General features: G+C 41.0%; 1 protein-coding gene across 1 annotated transcript in view; it reads left to right on the forward strand.

Annotated features, from left to right (window-relative positions):
* Nucleotides 1-19,774, forward strand: part of SORCS3 (sortilin related VPS10 domain containing receptor 3) — a 261,834-nt gene that overhangs the window by 171,007 nt on the left and 71,053 nt on the right. Inside the window, exons 6-7 of the mRNA XM_015867276.2 lie at nt 6,931-6,995; nt 12,885-13,003. Coding sequence (XP_015722762.1) covers nt 6,931-6,995; nt 12,885-13,003 — 184 coding nt within the window. The remainder of the gene's footprint in view (nt 1-6,930; nt 6,996-12,884; nt 13,004-19,774) is intronic.

Genomic DNA, 19,774 nt, shown 5'->3' on the forward strand with positions numbered 1-19,774 from the left:
GTGTGTGTGTGTATATGTTTTTCTTTCCCCCAGAAGCTGCAAACTACAACATCCCCCCCAAATTTAGACTTTGATTGCTGAAATGGCTTTTTTTCTGTATTTTGTGATATTTTTCATGGTGTTTTCTGTATTTTTATTTCCCCCTTCCTATGCTATTTTCTGTGTTCTTTCTCCCTTATCTATTCCAAAACAGAAAGGATGGGGAGAATGAAGACAAAGCTGAAAATGTGTCCTTTTTAATGTTTCAAAAATCAAATTTTATTCTTGTCTCCTCAAAAGACCTGAAATCTGAAATACTTGGGGGTGTCCCATCCTTTTGCATGCAAAACTGAATCAAATCACCACATCCTTTTATTGGAAAGTGTTTCAAACTTGTCTACTGTTAATTTTACAGACCTCTAATCACAGGTGAATCCCCTCTCAAATTTCTATAGACACTTTTCTCAGAGCTTTGCTGTCTGTATTAGATGCACCTAGAGCAGGATAGTATACTGTGTGCTGGAGCTTTGAGATCTTCACAAAGACAACATCTTAAATCAGTGAGCTGCTGCTGCTTTACTTCCACCATATCTGCTTTTACATATCCTGGTTCAGGTGTATGCTGATGGGTCCAAGCAGAGAAGCAGCAAGCTTCATGGAAGCAGCTTATTTAGTTTGTAAGTTAGCAGCAGGACTGTGACTACACCTGGGAGCACACCCGCTACGAGTGCTGCCTTGACATAGCTGACAGATCAGCTCCCCGTGTGAGCCTCAGTCCCCAGGAGAAGTTATTTCTGGCACCGCTGGGAAATTAAGATGCCACCTCCGGCATATGTTCTGCCGGTGCTGCTGGAGCTTTCAAACATTGACAGGGCTGCTGGTAAGGTTCTTCACCCTCCTGCCCACACACTTTTTCATGATTTTATCACAAACTTCAGTTGTGTTTATTGGGATTCATAGTGTAGGCAAGGTAAGAAATGCCAGGGGATTTGAAAGAGCTAAGACCTATTAGCTAGATGAGAATTAGAGAGGAATATTTGCACTTCCTTAGGTTTTGGTATTAGCATACAGAATAAAGAAGAATGTAATCCAGCAGTGGCTTTGTTCGGTTGATTAATATCCTTTAAAGGCATTCTCAGGTTCAGTGACATTTCTTTTGAGTTTCTGTTAATTTCTGTGACATAAAGAGTCACCTTCTTTATGCTATGAGAGGAGGGGAAAAAAGGTTTGTGTGTAACAAAGCCTTCTGTCTTGTGTGGTTTCTCCACTGATCTGCAAGGGGGCTGAGTTTAAATATCAGCCTGTTCCTCAGTGAACAGATTGACACGGTCCTCTTTCCTATTGCTGCACTGTTATGTCTGTGGAACTTGTAGCAACTTCTTAGTTTTAGGACCTCTAATAGATTTTGTGTTGGCAGAAAACTAGTTTAGATGTCCAGCAGGTAGTGGGGGTGGAATGCAGGTTGTCAGGTGCGTGTATGCATGTATGGACACACAGGCAAAACTGTGAATACTCAAGTTTGTTTCCTTTGATATAGCAGACAGAACGCCTCCTCAAGATGAGCACTCTCACAACAACTAGTTTTACCAATGCCCAGAACTGTAGCATTACAGAAATTAGCAATGGAAAAGACGTAGGAAGCTCCAAGGACCTGGATCAGACATTTTCTTATGGTATCTTCCTGCCAAGCTCTTTTTCTAAGTTCTGTTTCAAATATGCTACGCAAGGAGGTACTTTATCCACAACTCTTCAGAGCCTTTTCACATTCTACCCCATTCAGCAGTGTCTCCCCTGTTCAGCCACAGAGATTAATGCTGTATTTTTGTGTTTAATGAATGCATTCTTTCTTCAACTGTATGTATGGTTTCCCCAACTATATTTGTTTATTTCATGTTGTTAGCCTGAGTGTATGTAGCTTTTGTGTGCATTGGCTGTTACTTGTGCACAGTCAATACTTGTTGGATCTAGTTCTAGGCTTGACTCCAGTAAGTAGCAGGGAAACAGACAGAATCTCCTTGATCATCTGAAGACAACCCCAGTTATTGATGCTGAGGAAAATCTGATGTCACTTATCGATACCTTGGCAACATGGTGGAGAAGGTAATCAATTGAGCCATGTTGAAACAGCATTTATAATTCATCAATGGCACTATATGTTAGAAGATCTGCATCAGCTGAACAGGAATGGTCTGCATCAGTTTCTGCTCCCTCCTGTCCTTTTTATTGCTTGGGTGAGTTGGTCACAAGTGCTGCTTGCCTGGCACCATCCAAAAGGGTTTACTCCCTTCTGGAGCAGGATACAATTAAAACTGAAGCAGGCTAATTGGCAGCATCCACTTATTTGACTGCATTTGCCTAAAGCAAAAGGATGTGTTTTTCCCACTTTACATATTATTACAGAATAAATGTACTTTGTTCCTTCCTATTTCCAGTCCTGATGCACAATATCCTGCTAAGCAGTCTCCATCTGTTTCCTCCTTATCTGGATATGAGCGGTCACAGGTGCATTTCATGTGAAATCCCAGACTCCAAAAGAGTGTCACCAAGTTGTCGTCTTGGGGAAGTTTCAGTTCATTTTAAAAGTTTTGTTGTTGTTTTCAAAGCCAGAGTTGCTGAATGCTGTCTTGGCTGGTTCAGAACAATGCATGCTCCTGTGCCACATGCTCAGTGTAGCAGTTTCCAGACCAAGTTTGAAAACCTGAACCCCGTGATCTGTTTTTTGACCTTATTATAAACCTTTGACTCTTAATGTTCCTGAGTTCTAGTGGTAACTCCTTTCCACCCCCTATATTAATGGGTCTAGGAGATGGAGGAGGAGAGTATCTCTTATCCTCTGCTTATGGTTTAGGAAACTGGGATCTATGGAAGGCAGTCTGAATTGCTCAGCATTTTTGGTCTAAGATATGAGAGTAGTTAAATCTCAGTGCTGTTCTTCATCATTAAAGCCTGATGTCTGGAAAATGGGTAGAAAAATGTGGCTTGTTCCGAGGAGAGGCAATGGAGTTGGTAGTATCAGTGAGCTGTGATGTTCAGTAGGGCATGGAGCCCAGGGTGAGAGTCTGTGTATTTCTTTTTCCTTTTCTTTGCATATTTAATTTTGAACTGTGCAGTGTCTTATAGGAATATCTACTTACAATGCAAAGTACTGTGCTTTCCTTGCTCTTCTTGCTTGCTCTTCCTCCAGGTCAGACATGAAATATTATCAGAACAGCATAATAAATATGCATCCATGCACAATGCTTTCCCCTAAAGATAAAGATATTGTGAGGCTCTTTTCTGTCCTTCACCTTTCAAGATCACAGAGTGTTCTCCTGAAATGAAGGGAGTAAAGATCTTGTGAAAATGAAGAATTACTGTGAAAGCAAGAAAAGAAAAGCAGCAGAAGATAGAGACTGTGTAACCACTGCATCCTTCCTAATGGCATTCAGAGGTAGTTTGAATTCTTAATTGGCCAATGATCCCGTGTCAGCTGCAACATTAGCTGCAGGCTCCCCATTTCAAAAACTGCCTTTGCAGCAGTCAGGGAACATGTCAGCAGGAAAAAATGACCTTTCCTGTCACTTCTGGCTGCATCCTCTTTTCTCAGCGCTTTTTCATCCGAGTAGTGATAAATGAATAGAGATGGTGAAGGGTGTTGATTTAGCATTGTTTGTCACAGTGCAACTGCCACCTATTTATTTATTTATTCAGCACAGGGCCATCCAGGGCAGCAGCATACATGGTATATTTTGTGGAACTTGGTTTGGTTTGTGCCATTGAAGCTTGTGCACATCCCAAACAGAACTGAGCTGTTCCTAGAGCCTGAGGTATGACCACGTAGCAGGAAAAATGTTTTCAAGCTATGGCTAGGGAATCTGAGGACTGTTAAATACTCTTTCCTTTGTAACCCTCTAAAATAGAGGTGTTCATAAGTCAGAGAGCAATGAAACTCCTTACAAGAAGTCTGCTTTGTGAGCTCCACTTGATTGTACAGAACACACAAGGAAACTGTAAGTCACAGAATGCTGACATCCTTGTCGTCATGTTTACGTTGCTAAGTTGTTTTGCAAAGTGCATTCTCCAAATGTCCTTGAAAGACAGAAGGCATGAGAAAATATACAACTGTAAAGGTGTCTGGTTTCCTTCTTGTATTGCTACACCTGAGTGGTTGTTGCAGTGTGATCTCAAGACCAGCAGAGTTACCGCACGGGATGAGGAATAGCTTTACAGTTGCTCTAGGACCTATGTTCACATCTTGCTTTTTCCATTACCTGACTTCTTTTGCATTCTTCACATAAAGCTTTTCCAGACAGAAAGGACTTGAGGATGTTTACTGAAAACACTTGTGTTCTGGAGGTGGATGCACTGCAAAGCACAGCCATCCTCGTTGCAGGTGGGAGCAGACATAACTAAATGGCATTGATCATGAATTCGCTTTGCAGTCAGAGGCTTTGAATGGAAGGGAACTACTTGGTTTGGGATAAGGAAGGACAACTGAAGCATTACTTTACAGGCTTGTTATCTACCCACAGATAACAGGAGATTGTTTTGCTTTTGGATAGCAAGAGATTGGTTTGTGAGCTTTTCCACTCGAAGTACAGTGTTCAGTGAGCAGAGAAATACTGGGAGGTGCTTTATGCTGGTCTCTTTGTTGTGGCTCTGAAAAGAACCATTGGGCTTGTCAAAACTAATTAAGGAAAAAGAAGTAGATGGCATTGGGAAGGAAATTCAAGCTAGACTGACATACTTCAAGAGATTCCTATCCTCCCTTGGTGCTTTCATAATAGGAATTTTAAGTGCAGGGAATCCACAGAGTGTGGGTTTACAAACATGCAATGGTAATAAGAATTTTGGCTTATATTCAGAAATCTTTAGGTTCCCCTACTTCCAGTCACTTTTAAAATGGATAACAATCTGGTGGCCTCATATTGATGCTTTTTTTCTGGGCCAGGAGTGGGAGGAACCCAGGAGGTGCCAAGGGGGAATGGTGGCAGCTTGGCATTGGTGACATGGCCAATGGTTCTCTGTAAAAGGCTGGTATCTGGCTTCCAGAAAAAAAACACTATAGTGTGTAGCCTCTAGGGTGATGGCTAAATTTACTAGAAAGCCTGCTAGGAAGGACTATTGGGTTGATTCTTGATGTGCTCTCAGCCTGTATCAAAAAGTGCTGAAATTATTGGCCCCTTTGATAAAGTTGTGATGCACAGATACACTGGTGAGCATATACCTCCATCCCATTTGGTGTGCCATAAATGAGAGTTGTGATTGATGAACAACTGAGATTATAGCATTTATAGGTACTTAAGGCAAAAAGGCAGAAGAATTTTTCTGTGGACTGCAAAGATGTGCTCTTCTGTGCATTGGTAATGTATTTTGCTGTATCCCGTAACGTTTTTCATTGACATTTTAAGGAATGTCTTACCTGTCCTACTGCCACTTTTAACTGTGCACCAAATCTTTCAGAAGATTTGACCTCAACAATTATGTGGTCATAGGGACTCTGGCCTTTTCTGACATTCTTACTGATAATGAACAGCATTTTCTTCCTTGTGGCACCACCTTGAAACTGATGGACGTGATTAAGGAACAGGCTATTTCTCACTGGGAGTGCAGTGATGAAAACTCTGCCTGCGCCTGTATGGTTTTGTTTTTCTTTTGTTGGTTTTTGCTCTAGTTCACAGTGTGCTGAGAGTGGGTTAACTGTTAACATGAAGCTCTGGTTAACGAGATAAGCCACTTTGAGTTATCTCCACTCTGGGTCACAGTGCAGTTGCTTTGGCATTTGCAGCACTGGCTGATCTTAGCCAAATTCTGGGACATATGTATGCTTGTTGTTTTAATTGCTTTGTTTTTTCAGCTCCACAAAAATTCATCAGAGCATCTGTATTTTGTATGCCCATTTTTAATTTTTTTTTCTTTCAAAATGTTTTAGCTCTTGATGCCCCCCCAACCCCCACCCCAATACTTAAGCAGCAAAAGATTGTGATGGAAGTGCTTCATAGCATTGGGGAATTGTGAATGTTGGTTGGCTTGGAGGGAATCTATTATTTACAATCTACTGTATCAAATTCAGCTTCCACCAAATTAGAAACTGATTTTTGTCATTGTCCCTTTTTAATCTAACCTCTTGGTTAACTCAGGAGAAGCAGCTCTATAAATCACGTGGACATCTATGGATTTCTTTTCCCCTGCCAGCCATTGCTAGGACTAAATGTTCATCTCCTAGTGATTCTTATCAGCCAGAACACTAAGAATAACATTTCTGTTCTGGGCTTGACTTTCCCTTTGCCAAGAGTAAAACTGTCTTTGTAGTGTGTCTTGTGAAACGTTTTTAGGGAGTTAAAAAAAAATGCACTTGAAGATTTGACTTGAGGCGCTCAGCCCCTAAGGTTTAGAGAAACTCATGCCTTATTTCATGATTATCAGGGGCTATCACTTGGAGTGAGTAATGAATACTGTCTTGCAATTTCTTGGCTGAACTTCACCATGCCTGTGCACCTGATTTGAAGATGGGTAAACTGAGAAAAACAGTTGCAAGATTGCCCAGCAAACAAGGGACAGATCTCACCACACTACTCAACTCAGTAAAACCCCTTTTTAATTTGCTGTCTATAAGTGTTTGTCTGCTGTGTCTTCATCTTTCTTGCAGTATGAAAATAGAGCTTTCTCTTTACTGAATCTCGTGCCATCTAGCTTTGCCACCACAGTAACGGCTGCTGTAGTCTTTATCTTGTAGGCAAGGGACAGGTGGGCTTATTCACCAGCTTCTGGGAAGGTAGGTTAAGATTAGCAGTTGGCTTCTGAGAGCGGGTTACATAGAAACAGAGGAGACTACAAAGAGGGCAGAAGGCAGGGATCTACGTGCCTGGTATCACAAAGTTGAATTGGTTCTGCTATCCCTTTCTCTCTGGTCCATCTGATTACAGCCTTTTAGCTCACCTCTTTACTTCTTTTTTTCTGTTTTTCTCCCAGGTCTGTGATGGGTTTGGATAAAGAACCAGACCTTGTACATATGGAAGCCCGGACAGCTGATGGACGTGAGTGCCTGCAGTTGATGTTGAAAAATTGTACTTTGAGTCAAGAAAGGAGTGGGAATTGAAATTCACTTTGCTCATTTTGTCTTTCCATTTACATTTTAATTGATAGGAAAAATGTGTATCATGGGGTTTGATGTGAGGCTTATTCTTATCCTTCAAACCTGGGGGGAATTCAGAGGCTGCAGGATGTGTGTCTGTGGAGAACCCGGGTGTAAGCACAATCTGTTGGGCTGAGGAGCAGTCTGTGCTGTTCATTATTTAGCTGTTTTCAGTATCACGTATTTTATGTGATACACATATGAATTCATGAACAGCTGTGCTGCCAGTGCTATGCAGTACAGCCACTGTGTGTTTCCAGAAGTGTTCACAACAGCTTGGTTTTATCAAGGAATCTGAACAATTGCTTACAGTCAGACTAGAATCTACCTAGGATCTCTCTATGTCCCAGGTACCCTTTGACTCATTTTGAAAGAACCTGTTAGTTTTGCGTAGGATGTGTGAACAGGTCCTTCGTATTGGAAACCTGACCAGAACAAATGCCTGTATTTGAAATAATGAACGTGAAAACAAAACAAATCATAAACCCTTGCTGAAATGAATATAGCTGTAGATTCCTGATGAACAAACCTCCAGCAAATAAAATGTGTATTGAAGTTGAATTTTTCCACCACTGTTTACAGCGTTTTAGGCATTTCATGCAGGAATTTTAGCATGGTAATGCATCTCCTGTAGCAGAGCCAGTGATATTCCAGCTCAGTGCTCTCCAGCTATGGGATGCGTCCCTTTTATGCTACAGGGACAGTGTAGAAAAGCAGCATAGGACTGATGTTGTCTATTTCTAAGAGGAAAAGGGTTTCATTTTTGTTGGTTACAAATTTTCTGTCTTAGTTGAACACTGCATAGGCTAGATGCTGTGAGAACAAGCTCCTGTCTGTCAGGGTGACTTCTCTGAGGCTGTGGATCTTCCAAAATCATTCATGGACCTCCCACTGCTATTTAGTGATGGCAGCTGAATAAATAACCAGGCAATAAAGCTTAGGGGTGACAGCTGTTTGTTGAGTATGGGGAAAGAGCAAAACAAGCTTGCAGGTGGGTGGGCAAGGTAGGGAGGCTTCTTCAGTGCTTTTGCTGCTGCATATGTTGTTGTAGAGATGCTAGGAGAAGTGGCATAAAGCAAGTGAAAAAGTAAGCAAGTAAGTAAACAAAATGCTGATGAAGTCTGTTTTCAAACTAAGTTTAAACTAGCTCAGCCAGCTATTTGAATACTGGATGCGTCAAGGCTGAACGTGCTTCATTTGAAAGATGCTTCCCCAGTTCCCAGACAGCTATCTTCCTTCGGGCCTTGTTTGCTTGGGGCGTGCTGTTTGTTCTTGTTTTAATGTATAAATTCAGCATTTTGAAATTGGCAGTTGATGGCATGGAGGGTTTCCCTGAGAGTCAGACGTGAACAGTAGTGTCAGCAATATAGGCCCATAGCAAGGCATTGTCCCTTTAGGAGGGCACCAGTGGGCTGTGCTTGCCCTGCTGGTGTGTCCTGCTGTGGGACAGCAGCAAAAAAGCTTCTCTCCCAGCCAGGCGTAGCACAAAAGAACTATGTTGCTCTAATTAGAGTTTTTAAGGCTTAAAACAATATTAGCTTGTGTTAGAAAACACTGACTGCCTCAGAGCTATGGTCTCACCTGGTGTGATATGGTGCAGCTCTGCGTGCTTAGGAACTGCAGGCTGAGCTTTTCTCCTAGCTGGCTCTGTAACAAAAGTGGTACTTCTCGCTCTCAGTGAAGTGGCTGAGGCACTTACACCTGCTGGAAAGTGGGTCTCTGCAATTATCTCCTCTTGATCAAAAAGTTTGTGACTAAAGTTTTCCTCTGTGGATGGCAGAAGGAAGATTAGGCTTCTTTTAATTCCTCTCAGGTTGGTCTGTGGTTCAGTCACTTATTTGATGCATTAAGAGATGCAGATTTGATTATTCCCATTGCTCAGCTCAAGATGGGAACTAGAATTCCCATTCCTATCCCTGACAATTGTAATAATGAGTGGGAGCCTTGGATACTGTACCTTTGGCCTGGGTGTAATAGCAGGAAGGTCAGGGCTGAAAGCAAGGGAACTATCACAGATACAGGGACACAGTCACCCACTGGTGCTCCTGAGAAAGTTCAGTTAAACTTCCTGATGTGCGCTGTGATAATTTCCCTGCTCACAGCTAAGATGCAAAAAACAATATTTCAATTAAAGGGAAAAGAGTTAATTTGGAAAAAAACAAATAAACAACAACAACAAAAACCCTTAAAAAAATTAAAGAAGGCAGTGGTAACTAATTCCTAGGGAATAATTTCCATTCTTGTCTATGTTCCCACATCCTCTTTTCCAGTCATTTTTTCACCCTTTCTTTGGTAAGCTTCCCTGTCAGATTGATTTTAGTCTGAGCCAGTCTGCCAGAACAACTTGTTTCCTTCAGTTACCCTTCTTTCCATTAGCCATGCTGTCTAGCCATGCCTGCTCCAGTTGCCTTGTTAATGCTGCCTGGAGGAGCAGTCCCTGCTATGAGCCTGTGCTGCCCTGTGTCACCACAAGTCACAGTAACATGCCACACAGACCTACCCTTAACAAGCCTTCATCACAGTGGCAGATTTGACTTCCAGTGTCTCCCTGAAGGGATCACATCCTTGGGTTTCACCCACAACAGAGCCTCATGGGCACCTGCTTCCCCCTGGAGTTACCCAGTCATGGCTGGTGGGTAAAGAAGAGACTTTACGGCTGTCTCAACTTGCACATTTCACTGCAAATTTCAAGAATATACTTCAGCTTTATCACTTCCAAAACCAGTATAAATACACTCTGAATTCTTAAGATGGGGGATTATATTAATTTGCAAGGAGGGAGTGTTTTGAGCTCCTTAACTGGGAAATGGATTTACCTCTGAAAAACTATTCCCTAATCTGGAGTGTGATAAGTTTGCAGGAAGGGTTGTGCAGAGGTGTGCATGTTGGGATTGGAGCTGCAGCAAAACGTCTGGGCTGCTCAGTGTTCATGTTGCCTCATTAGCAGACGGGCTGAGAAAGTAACTGGATATTGGGTTATAAGCAAAAGAAGCTGTTGAGGCCAGTTAGGAAGTCTCAACTCTATGCACTGAAAAGGTGGGGACAAAAAAAGTATCTAATTCTGGCGTTGTCTTGAACATTATAAAAAATGGAAATAACCCTCAAATCAAAGCCAACTTTTTATAAGGCATACATACGTGGTTAGTGCCTAGCTTTGGCATGTGCCATACTTCTTCCTTGTGGCTCTGCAAAATAGGGATGAAAAATGAGCTTACTTCAGAGAAGAGGGGTATAACAGCTCTGATAGTAGGATGTTCCTTTCTTTTCTGTTGTTCATCTTCTGACATTACTGCATCGGAATTTGGCTCCTCAGTTTCTGTTCACTTGAAGAAAACCAGTCTTCCTGGCCTGGAAATTTTTGCCTTTGCATTTTCTGAGTTATTGGTTTGGATTTTTCTCTAGTTTGATCCTCTGGCCTTGCAAAACGTCCACTTGGATATTCATTATGCTGGATGACTTTTTTTTCTTGCCCAGAAGTTACTATTTGTTATAGTCTGTCATATTTTTACCTGATTTTTGAGGTGCTTTTAAAGGAATCATTTTTCATTTTCTGTGGGACATCAGGAAGAATCTCAAGACTGAGCTTAATTTTGAAGCAAAAGGCAGACAGGTTTTAAGACAATTCTTTGTGCTCTTGTTTTCTTTTGCAGGTTTTGTGTTGTAAAATACATGAAAATAAGTAAACAAGAGACTAAGCAGAAAATGGGTAGGGCACAACTCACCTTCTCCACCACCAGCTTCCCATGAATATTAATCAGGTGCCATTTTTTGAGTGTATTTGATTGCTGGTGTAGCACACTCAAAATGACACATTTCTCAGTAGGCAGGAAGCTAGTTGTCATGTCAACACTTGTGGTTTATTTGCATTTATTTGTGACAGGTTTTTATTCCTCCTCCCATTCTGTCACTCAGCAGCAGCAAATTATCCTCTTTTCCAGTGGGATAAGAATATCCAGGCGACTGTGTGGGAGAACACACTGGAGGGAATGAGCTTCTAAAAATACAGCTCCTGACCTTTCCTCCTTGTTCTGCCTAATTTTAGTGCTACCTCAAAGAACAAATCAGGGCTGCTGAGCTCTTTGGGTTGAATGGAGATTTGGGGAACCCTCTTGTTTTCTGAGAAGTTGCTTCAACGCCTTAGATTCTACATGCAGGACATAAACTGCAACTCCAGACTGTCTGTACATGTCAGTTGATGAAGAGCTTCAATTTATCCCATCTGAAAATCTGACTTCTCTGCTGCTGCTGGAGTTTTGTGTTGGAAAAAAGCACAACTCCTCTGATACTCCAGTTATTTGACACTGTCTCTAGGTCAGAAATATTCTAGTGTTTGCCATATGCATTAATTATCCCTAGATAGTCTGAGCTGGAACTGGCAACCATTGCTGCTGCTTCAGCATCATCAGTGGGACCACCTTTCATTTCAGCACCAGATTTATGCAACTGCTTTAAATCAGCTGTGTAGCCTTTATTAACCTGGAATTCCCAATGCCTCTAACAGGTCTGCAGCTTTGAACCATGGAGCTTCAGTGCTTGAAGCTAGGCGTGAACCTTAATTAGATTAAAGCTTAATGGCTGTGGTGGTTTTTTACAGTCAATGCCTTTGACTTGCTTTGTTTTTTGCCTTGCATTCTTCGAGTCAGTAGGTGGGACTTGTCAGTGGAAAGCAAAACTGCCAAACACGGACAATTTTGTTTTTGAACCCAAGAAGGTAGTTAGGAGTGTCAGAGAATCTCAGTTGTGCCCCCCACTGCTTTTCAGTTAAACACATTTTGCTGTTTCCAGAGACACAAAGAACAAGTTTTATGGGATGGAGAATCCTGTAAGCAGCTTTGCTAGGCTACTCCTCTTTTGAAGTTCTCTTTTATCTTTTTGGGCACAGTTCAGCAAGATCCTTACTAATAGGTGCCATCATGGGAACTAAAAGTGCTGCATCAATCTCACCTCAGCCATTATAAGCTCAGATTTCTTCCTGGATGGTATGTTCTCACCCTTTGTAGAAAAGTCAACAAGTGCTTGAAGCTAAGAAGTCTGTAAAAGTGCTGCAGTGTAAAAGATATGACCCTTTTATCACCACAGCCATCATTTTAGTTGTATTTTCATTTTCTTCCTAATTTGCACTTCTCAGAAAAACAGTTGAAAAGCAGAGATGACATATTTAGATTACATACATCCAGAGACACAGTGCTGTGCTGTGATTGTTCTGTTTCACAGGTTTTTTTTCTTAGCTTGAGTGAAACAGTGCTTAATCCCCTCTAAGCCCTGCCAAATTGTTGGAGATGATCCTGTCTCTGCTCAACCACTGAGCATCTGGCTATATGACTTCCTTCTTACACAGGCCTCTTTCTTGTAGCACCTTGTCTGCCTTATGTCTTTTTTTTCCTTCATATTCTACTTCCAGTCTCATTCCTTCTCTCAAGCAGTGCCAAGGATTGTCAGGGCATGCCATTACCGTGAGGGTCTTCCTGTCTTCTTTCCAGACAGAAGCATTCATCAGTTTTCTGCTGCATTAATTATTTGTATCCATCGTTTTTAGTTCGAAATCTACTTGCCTCAGGAATGTCTGCATAATGGGGAGGAGAACAGTGGGTGTGGAATTGTAATAAATTCCTGTTTCCAGTGAGCACCTATGGTTTTAAAAGATGTAAGTAGATCTTATGCTAATGTTTAGGGAGCTGGAGATGAGATTGAGACTTCCCATTAGAGACTTTCTTCTGAACTGCTGATGACATTTTCAGACAGCAGGCTCTTGTATGGCCATTTCTCATGTGTACATATTCTCCTATTACAGACACCCACTATTTGACCTGTCGGATCCAGGAATGCTCAGAGACCAAAAGGAGTGGGCCATTTTCACGCTCCATTGACATCAACTCCCTTGTTGTTCAGGATGAATATATCTTCATCCAGGTACGTTGACTTGGTAAGAACACGACATGAATTCTGCCTGCACAAGATATTTGTTCTGTGCAAGAGAGGAGGCATATTTTTAGGACAAGTGCATGTGATCACAAATCACGAGAGCAGGCAGTGAGTGTGTACCTGCCTGCTGCAGATTGGCTGTGCAGTGTGAAGCAAAACAATTGATGTCTCTGTTACTCACTTGTCTCATGTTGAATCTGATATATTTTGAAAGTTCACTCATCAATAATCATGAGGGCCCATGTGTGTCACAGAAACTCTGACTTGCTATTGTTGTGTCTACTTGGAAAATGCAAATAAGCTATTGATGAACTGAAAAGAACAGAGAAGAGCAAAGGATAGGAGTGAGTGATCATTTTAACAAATGGAAAGTTTTATGCTAATTTGACAGACAAGTAATGCTAATGGATTGAACAAAGATTTGCTGTGGGAGGTAAACAGCAGAGAGATTGGAAAAAGATGTTACAGGGCACCTTCAAAGTAGAAGATGGCTGTAAATTTGCCAGCCAGTTGATGATAGTTTTGTAGACGAGGAGAAAGTGACAGAACTTAAATGAGAAACTGCCTGTTTATGAGATTTTCTGAAAAAAAACGTGGGCTGAATGGAATGTGGCCATCTTTCCCTATTTCTTACCTATGCAGTTGTGAAAATGAATCATATGATATGAAAGAGTAATTCCCGAAGATGTGCTGAAAGTGAAGACTGTACTCTATGTTGCAGTAATTCTAGGATATAGAAAACTCTGGAGACAGGGATTATACGTGTGCTGATGGTAACCAGCTGTCCCCCTTCCTGAATAGGGTAAATGAAATGAGATGAACCTTTGAGGCAGGTAGTAAAGGGAAGATACATATTTCCTTTTTGACTAAGACTGGCTTAAGCTAAGCTCCTGTTCCTCATTCTTGAGGGAGCATTTTTCTTGAATGCATCCAAATTGGAAGTTCTGCTCCACTTATTGTGAAATTGTGAGTTTACTGGGATGGCTGATAAATTCTGTGGTGGGATTAGGTGGAGGATTGCATCTGTATGATCTGGGAAGACTTCAGTATGGAAACTGCATGCATATGAATAGCATTGGGGGTCTCCTTCTTGTGTGCAGAGGAGCAAGCTGTCCTGGAAAAAACTGATTACTTTTAGAATATACTGGTAATGTAGCTGTTGCAACTTAGCAAGTCGCAGTTTCACTAGAGGCAATGTCTTTCCAATTGGACATACTCTCCAAGGAGTATTTTTGAGAGATTGGTTTTATCTGGCATTTTATACCCATGGCTGTGGGTGTTGCATAATATCCAATACTTTATGGTGAGCACAAGGCCTCACAGGTGTCTCATTTCATAGCTCTCACCTGTGTTAAAAGAAGGCTGATCTGTTCAGAAGCCTGGGCTCATAGTAAGGATATATGCCTGGTGTGTGCATGCCTCTGCCTCAAGTTAACAAGGATGGAAACAGTCCTCCAGGCTCACTAATAGCTGCTAATTGCTTCAAGTTAAAAGCATAAATAAGCATGTTTGTAAACAATCATGCATGTGTGTATATATATAATACTTCAAGTACCTTGAATATCTTTATCACTGTTTTATTTCAGCATAGTGGATATTCAAAGTGAAAATCATATACCAACACTTCTCAAAATTTTTAAATGCACAAACTGAATATTTCTGCAGGTTTGGGGAAAAGGCTTTCCCTTTCACAGGTTTTCTATCGCTTTTCCTTCCTGTTCTACATCCCACTTGTGGGATTTCCAGCCATCTGTCAGCCTGTACTGGCTGTAGAAACTGGATGCTGATTGAGTCTGTGGAGTACTCCACTAACACTTCAGATTAGCTGCACACAGCTTGCTGTACTAAAGGTGTGTTAAATCCATTATGTTCAGCATGTGGTCAATGGGCTATGCAGTCTTTGCCTGGTACATATGTAGGAGTGATGTGTCCTGGATGTATTAGTCTCACAAACTGTGTGAGATTGCTGCCTATTATGGGATGTGTTAGATTTGCTGTGCACAGTATCTCGTGTGTCATTCTGTCTGGATAATCTTGAACAGGAATATGGGGGCCATCTCTTCTGAATTTCAAATATTAGACAGGTGAATAAATAAGTATCAGTTTAAGTATTAAGAACCTGGTGAGGCTTAAGAGCTGCATAAATTGTAGGTGTATGAGTTTCAACCTGTCTGTGCTGGAGCAAATCAGAAGAAACGTCTTAAAATAGAGAGTAGAGCATTTCTTGTAATGTTCATCTTGAAAGCATTCCATTTCAGTCTAAACTGGTAGTCTGTGTTCCTCTAAAGTTGAATAGACAGATGAAAACCATCAGAAACAATTGATTTTCTCCCAGAGACTTACTGCAGAATGCAAAAGATCTCTCTCTGAATGTGCTTTTCTCATCAATGGTAGAAAATGCCTAATTATAGCTTAGAGACCCCAACTTTTCAACAGCTAAAATTAAGGCAGGTGTATCCCAGCTATTTATATCATCTTAGATTATCTGTATGCATTTATTCACTAGAACATATCCCTTCTAATCAAATTGATAAGCAAGCCTGTAGATTCCTGGGTGTCGTGAACCTGTATAACTTTATACCCAAAGCAAGTAAAATATTATGATGCATAATGCACAGGGAAGGAAGAATATGGAAAATGTTATAGAGCCCTTAAAAATAAATGATTACTGTATGTGAAGTGTTGTTGTGTAGCACTTCTACAAGGATCGTCCAGAATCACAGTGCAAAGAAAGAAAATGAGAATGCTTGAAAGAAACTTGCTTTTAAAGAGAAGCTGAAAAAACTCAGGCTTACTTACTGGGCATATAACGTAGGTAAATAACATAGTACATGATGAAAAATGTAAAAAGGAATGAAGAAAGAGCAAAGAGATATCTATGAGGAGAGAGTAGGAAGAATCCTTATGAATAGAGAGGTAAACGATTACTCTTATTGACTGACTTTCTATTGGATTGATCAATAGTTGTTGAAGGATGCCCAGCACAGCTCTAAGATTGGGTAATTCTGTATAAGTTGATCCATTAAGAGAAAATTGTGCCCTCTGTTATGTGTTGAGATTTTTCTGTTCCCAGAATTGCTCTGGTTCCGCCAGAGCCACTATCAGCTCCTTTTTTCATAGGTAGTACTTAAAATTCATAGAGCTTGCAGTGTGAATTGTGTAGTTGTAAGAAAACCTTGGAACATGATATAAAGTGTGAATTTGTTTACAGTACCAAAAAGGAGTCAATGTCGTGAAAGTAAAGGAAATATTAGCTGCAACTTTGCCATTAAGGGCAACATCAGTGATGTTCAATTATATAGCTGTGTGATAGAGGAGCCAGTAATTTCTCCATGATTGTGCCATGCCTTTCCTTATAAGTGTTGTTGTATAGTTGCTGCAGAATTTGTATCACTTCCTAAACTCAGGCACAGAGACAACCTGAGAACTGTCTGTAAGAGTTGACTTCCTGACAATTACCTGAACTGCTATGGTATTCTCACATGCACAGCCTATGTTACAGGACTCAGGGGTCAGGGATTGGCTTTCGTTTTATGTATGTACCTAGTTTATTGATGGCTTATAGAATTTCTACAGTAAAAATAAATGAGTATTGTTGTGGGGAAAAGATTTTTCATCCAAGTCACGTATCAGGGTTTCTAAAGGAAATGCTCAAGTTGCTGAAAAGAAACTAGAATGCAATATGCTTTAATGAAAATGGGGATTATTTTGCAGAAAATTGTATTTTGAATGAGAAGCGTTGTTTGGAGGGAAAACTTATTTTTCTCTAAGTAAGAAAATAATGTCAGTGTCATAGCTTTTTAGAGTAGCTATGAAAAGGAAGAGCAGAAACATTCTGTGTAAGTTTCCTTGCCAACAAATGAAAAATTTCCACCGAAAATGCAAGAAAACATGAGAAATGTCCTCACTTATTGCAGGGAGTAGAAAAGTCTGGGATGAAAAACTTTTAAGTATGGTGTTTCTTATTTGTGATGGTCTGAGAATTGGAGGTATTAAAAATGGCATTGCAATTGCTAGGAATCAACTGTGCTTTAAAGCTCTTTTTTAGAAAGCAGTATTTATGTGGGCAGACCTAAAGCTGGCAGAGGGAGCTAATTATTGCCAAGTCACTCACAATTACATAAGGGTAATGTAGTTATCTCAAGTGTGATATGTCAGTGGTTGCATGGAGTCCTGCGCTGGACAGGTCTAACTATCAATGGAGTTTGAGAACACTTCCCAACTCAGTGCAGAACTCGCTGAGGACTGGATTTTCCCGCAGATCCCTAGGTGACAGGTGAGGGACAGTAATAAAGATGAAACTCTCCACGATGTGTAGCGTGAAGGTTGCTGGCAGTACTGACGTTACAGTGCTGGTGGCCTGAGGATGCGAGTGAGATGAGGTTTACAGAGATAGGCAATATTTTTTATGAGATCAGAATTGATGGAGGTAGAAAATGCACAGATAAGCTATTGGGCATACTCCTGAGATCTTAAGAGACTTGAGGAAGGATTTGGTATGTGAAAAATATCTCCCCCCAACTCCCACCCCTCAGCTATAGATGTCAGTCTCATAGAACATGCTTCTCCTCCCTATTAATCTTTTTGTGTTCCCCCTGTGTAAACTCATCAGTGTGTGGCTTTTGTCCCAGAGGTTATGCCAGTTAATTCAGTCCCCATTTCTCCCTTAGGTTTTTGTCTCTGTGAGTGCTTAGAGACCCTCAAGGTAACTTTGGCCTGTTTGATTTGAGCTGGCTGTAGGTCAGTGCGGAGATGTGAAGATGGGCAATCAATATCCATCACAACTGTTTTTTATGTCTTTATTTTCCTCTGGGTTGGTATAGGAAATCTGTACCACCTTTGCTGAAGTCCATTTGAAGCATAGCTCAGACTTTCACTGCTTCTGTCTTGCGAGTTTTAGAAGAATCTAATATCTGGTTTGAATTTGCCAGCTTTCTCTGGAAGTCTAAACAAATAGTTTTGGAGATTGTTGTGGTTTAACCCAGCTATCAGCAAAATGCCACACAGTGTTTTGTTTACCCACCTCCCAGCTGAATGGGGGAGAAAATAGGAAAAAAAGGTAGAACTTGTAGGTTGAGATAAAAACTATTTACTGAGACAGAAAAGGAAGAGAGAAATAACAGTAATGATAATAATATATAAAAAACAAGTGATGCACAAAGCAATTGCTCACCACCCACCAACTGATGCCCAGCCAGTCCCTGAGCAGCAGCTGCCCCTGCACTGGCCAACTCTCAAGATTTATACCTTTTTCACATTATATCATATGGCATGGAGTATACCTTTGGCCAGTTTAGGTCAGTTGTCCTGGTTCTGTCTTTTCCCAGGTCTTCATGCCCCCCAACTCCCCTCACTGGTGGAACAGTATGAGAAACTGAAAAGCTGAAACATCCTTGATTCTATACATCACTGCTCAGCAACAACTAACATCATCAGTGTGTTATCAACATTGTTTTTCTTCTAAAGCCAAAACATGGCATCATACCAGCCACAGTCAGATCTGTCCCAGCTGAATCCAGGACAGAGATGGACACTCAAATCGGCCTTTAGGGCTAGAGGCTGGTGGCCTCACCTTGTAAGAACAAGGAATGGCATCTGCAAGCACTGGTTGAAATGGGCCTCTTGTGTACATCAGGCTCTGCTCCATTTCCAGTTTAGATGAGAAGTTCCTTGCACCATTAACCAGAGAGGCATGCTGAGAGGCACTACATTATCACTTTCCAAGGCCTTTTTAGAGTGAGAACATCGGAGCCTCTTTCCTTTCCTACTCCCATAGCATAATTTATCAAGGTGAAATTCATAAGAGGGTCTTATGTGCCTGGTTTCCATGTACTTGCAAGGCATTCCCATATTAATCACTGCTATTGTCTCTTTCCTGGCCCTTTCTCTTGGAATGATTACTTGGCAGCTTTTTGTGCTATTTCATCTGTGATTTGGCCTTCTGGGAATCCCAGGTGCTACAGCTGTCTCTTGACTCTTGATTCCTCTGGTTTAGTTTGTCCTGAGATACATGAAGGTTTCATTCCATAAGGCCAAGCTACTCCTGTGGTTGTCCTTTTTTTTTAGAGAGATACGATGAAGGCAGAAGTGTTAGGTAGCATGGAAGAGGTGTCTTGGCTGGTATTAATAACTCTCCTGAATGGGATGGGATGGCAGCATGAACGTTTAGGAGCCAGAGGATGGTGGTCATTCACAGCTTACATATGCAGCAAGAATTCCATGTGAAGAGTTTAAGTTATAATGTTCTTATTCACCCTCTGAAATAATTTTGTACTTGGAAGTTTTTTGCTTAATTCAGAGAAATGTACAGCAGAGCAGTGTCTCAGTCTGCTCACTCAGATGAGTAAGAACAAGCAAACCCAGAATTTCCCCAGATGTTCCTATGTGATGCAGCTTAGTGCAACTCTCATAATACAGATCCAAATAATTCCTCTGGCTCACAGGAGTAAACATTTCTGCCAAAAGCTGTTGAAGCAAATCAGTGTTCTTTCTCATCAGAAAGTCTCCTTAGAACACACAGATGTCAGCGTTTGCCCATAATTGCTGGTAGCTTCTTATGGCACCTATCAATGATATAATGTTTTCTGAATGCTTGGCATCTCATCTGTGTGTGCCCAAAAATCATAGCTGAATCAAATTCTATTTTAATCCAAACTGATATCTTTATGAGTACTTTTTTTTTTTTTCTTCTTTTTTCCCTGCTCTTAAGAGAAAGAAAAATATTGATCGTTTCTAGCTTAAGATCTTAGATGGGGGAAA

Source organism: Coturnix japonica, chromosome 6 (genome assembly GCF_001577835.2).
Source record: "Coturnix japonica isolate 7356 chromosome 6, Coturnix japonica 2.1, whole genome shotgun sequence".
Lineage (NCBI taxonomy): Eukaryota > Metazoa > Chordata > Aves > Galliformes > Phasianidae > Coturnix > Coturnix japonica.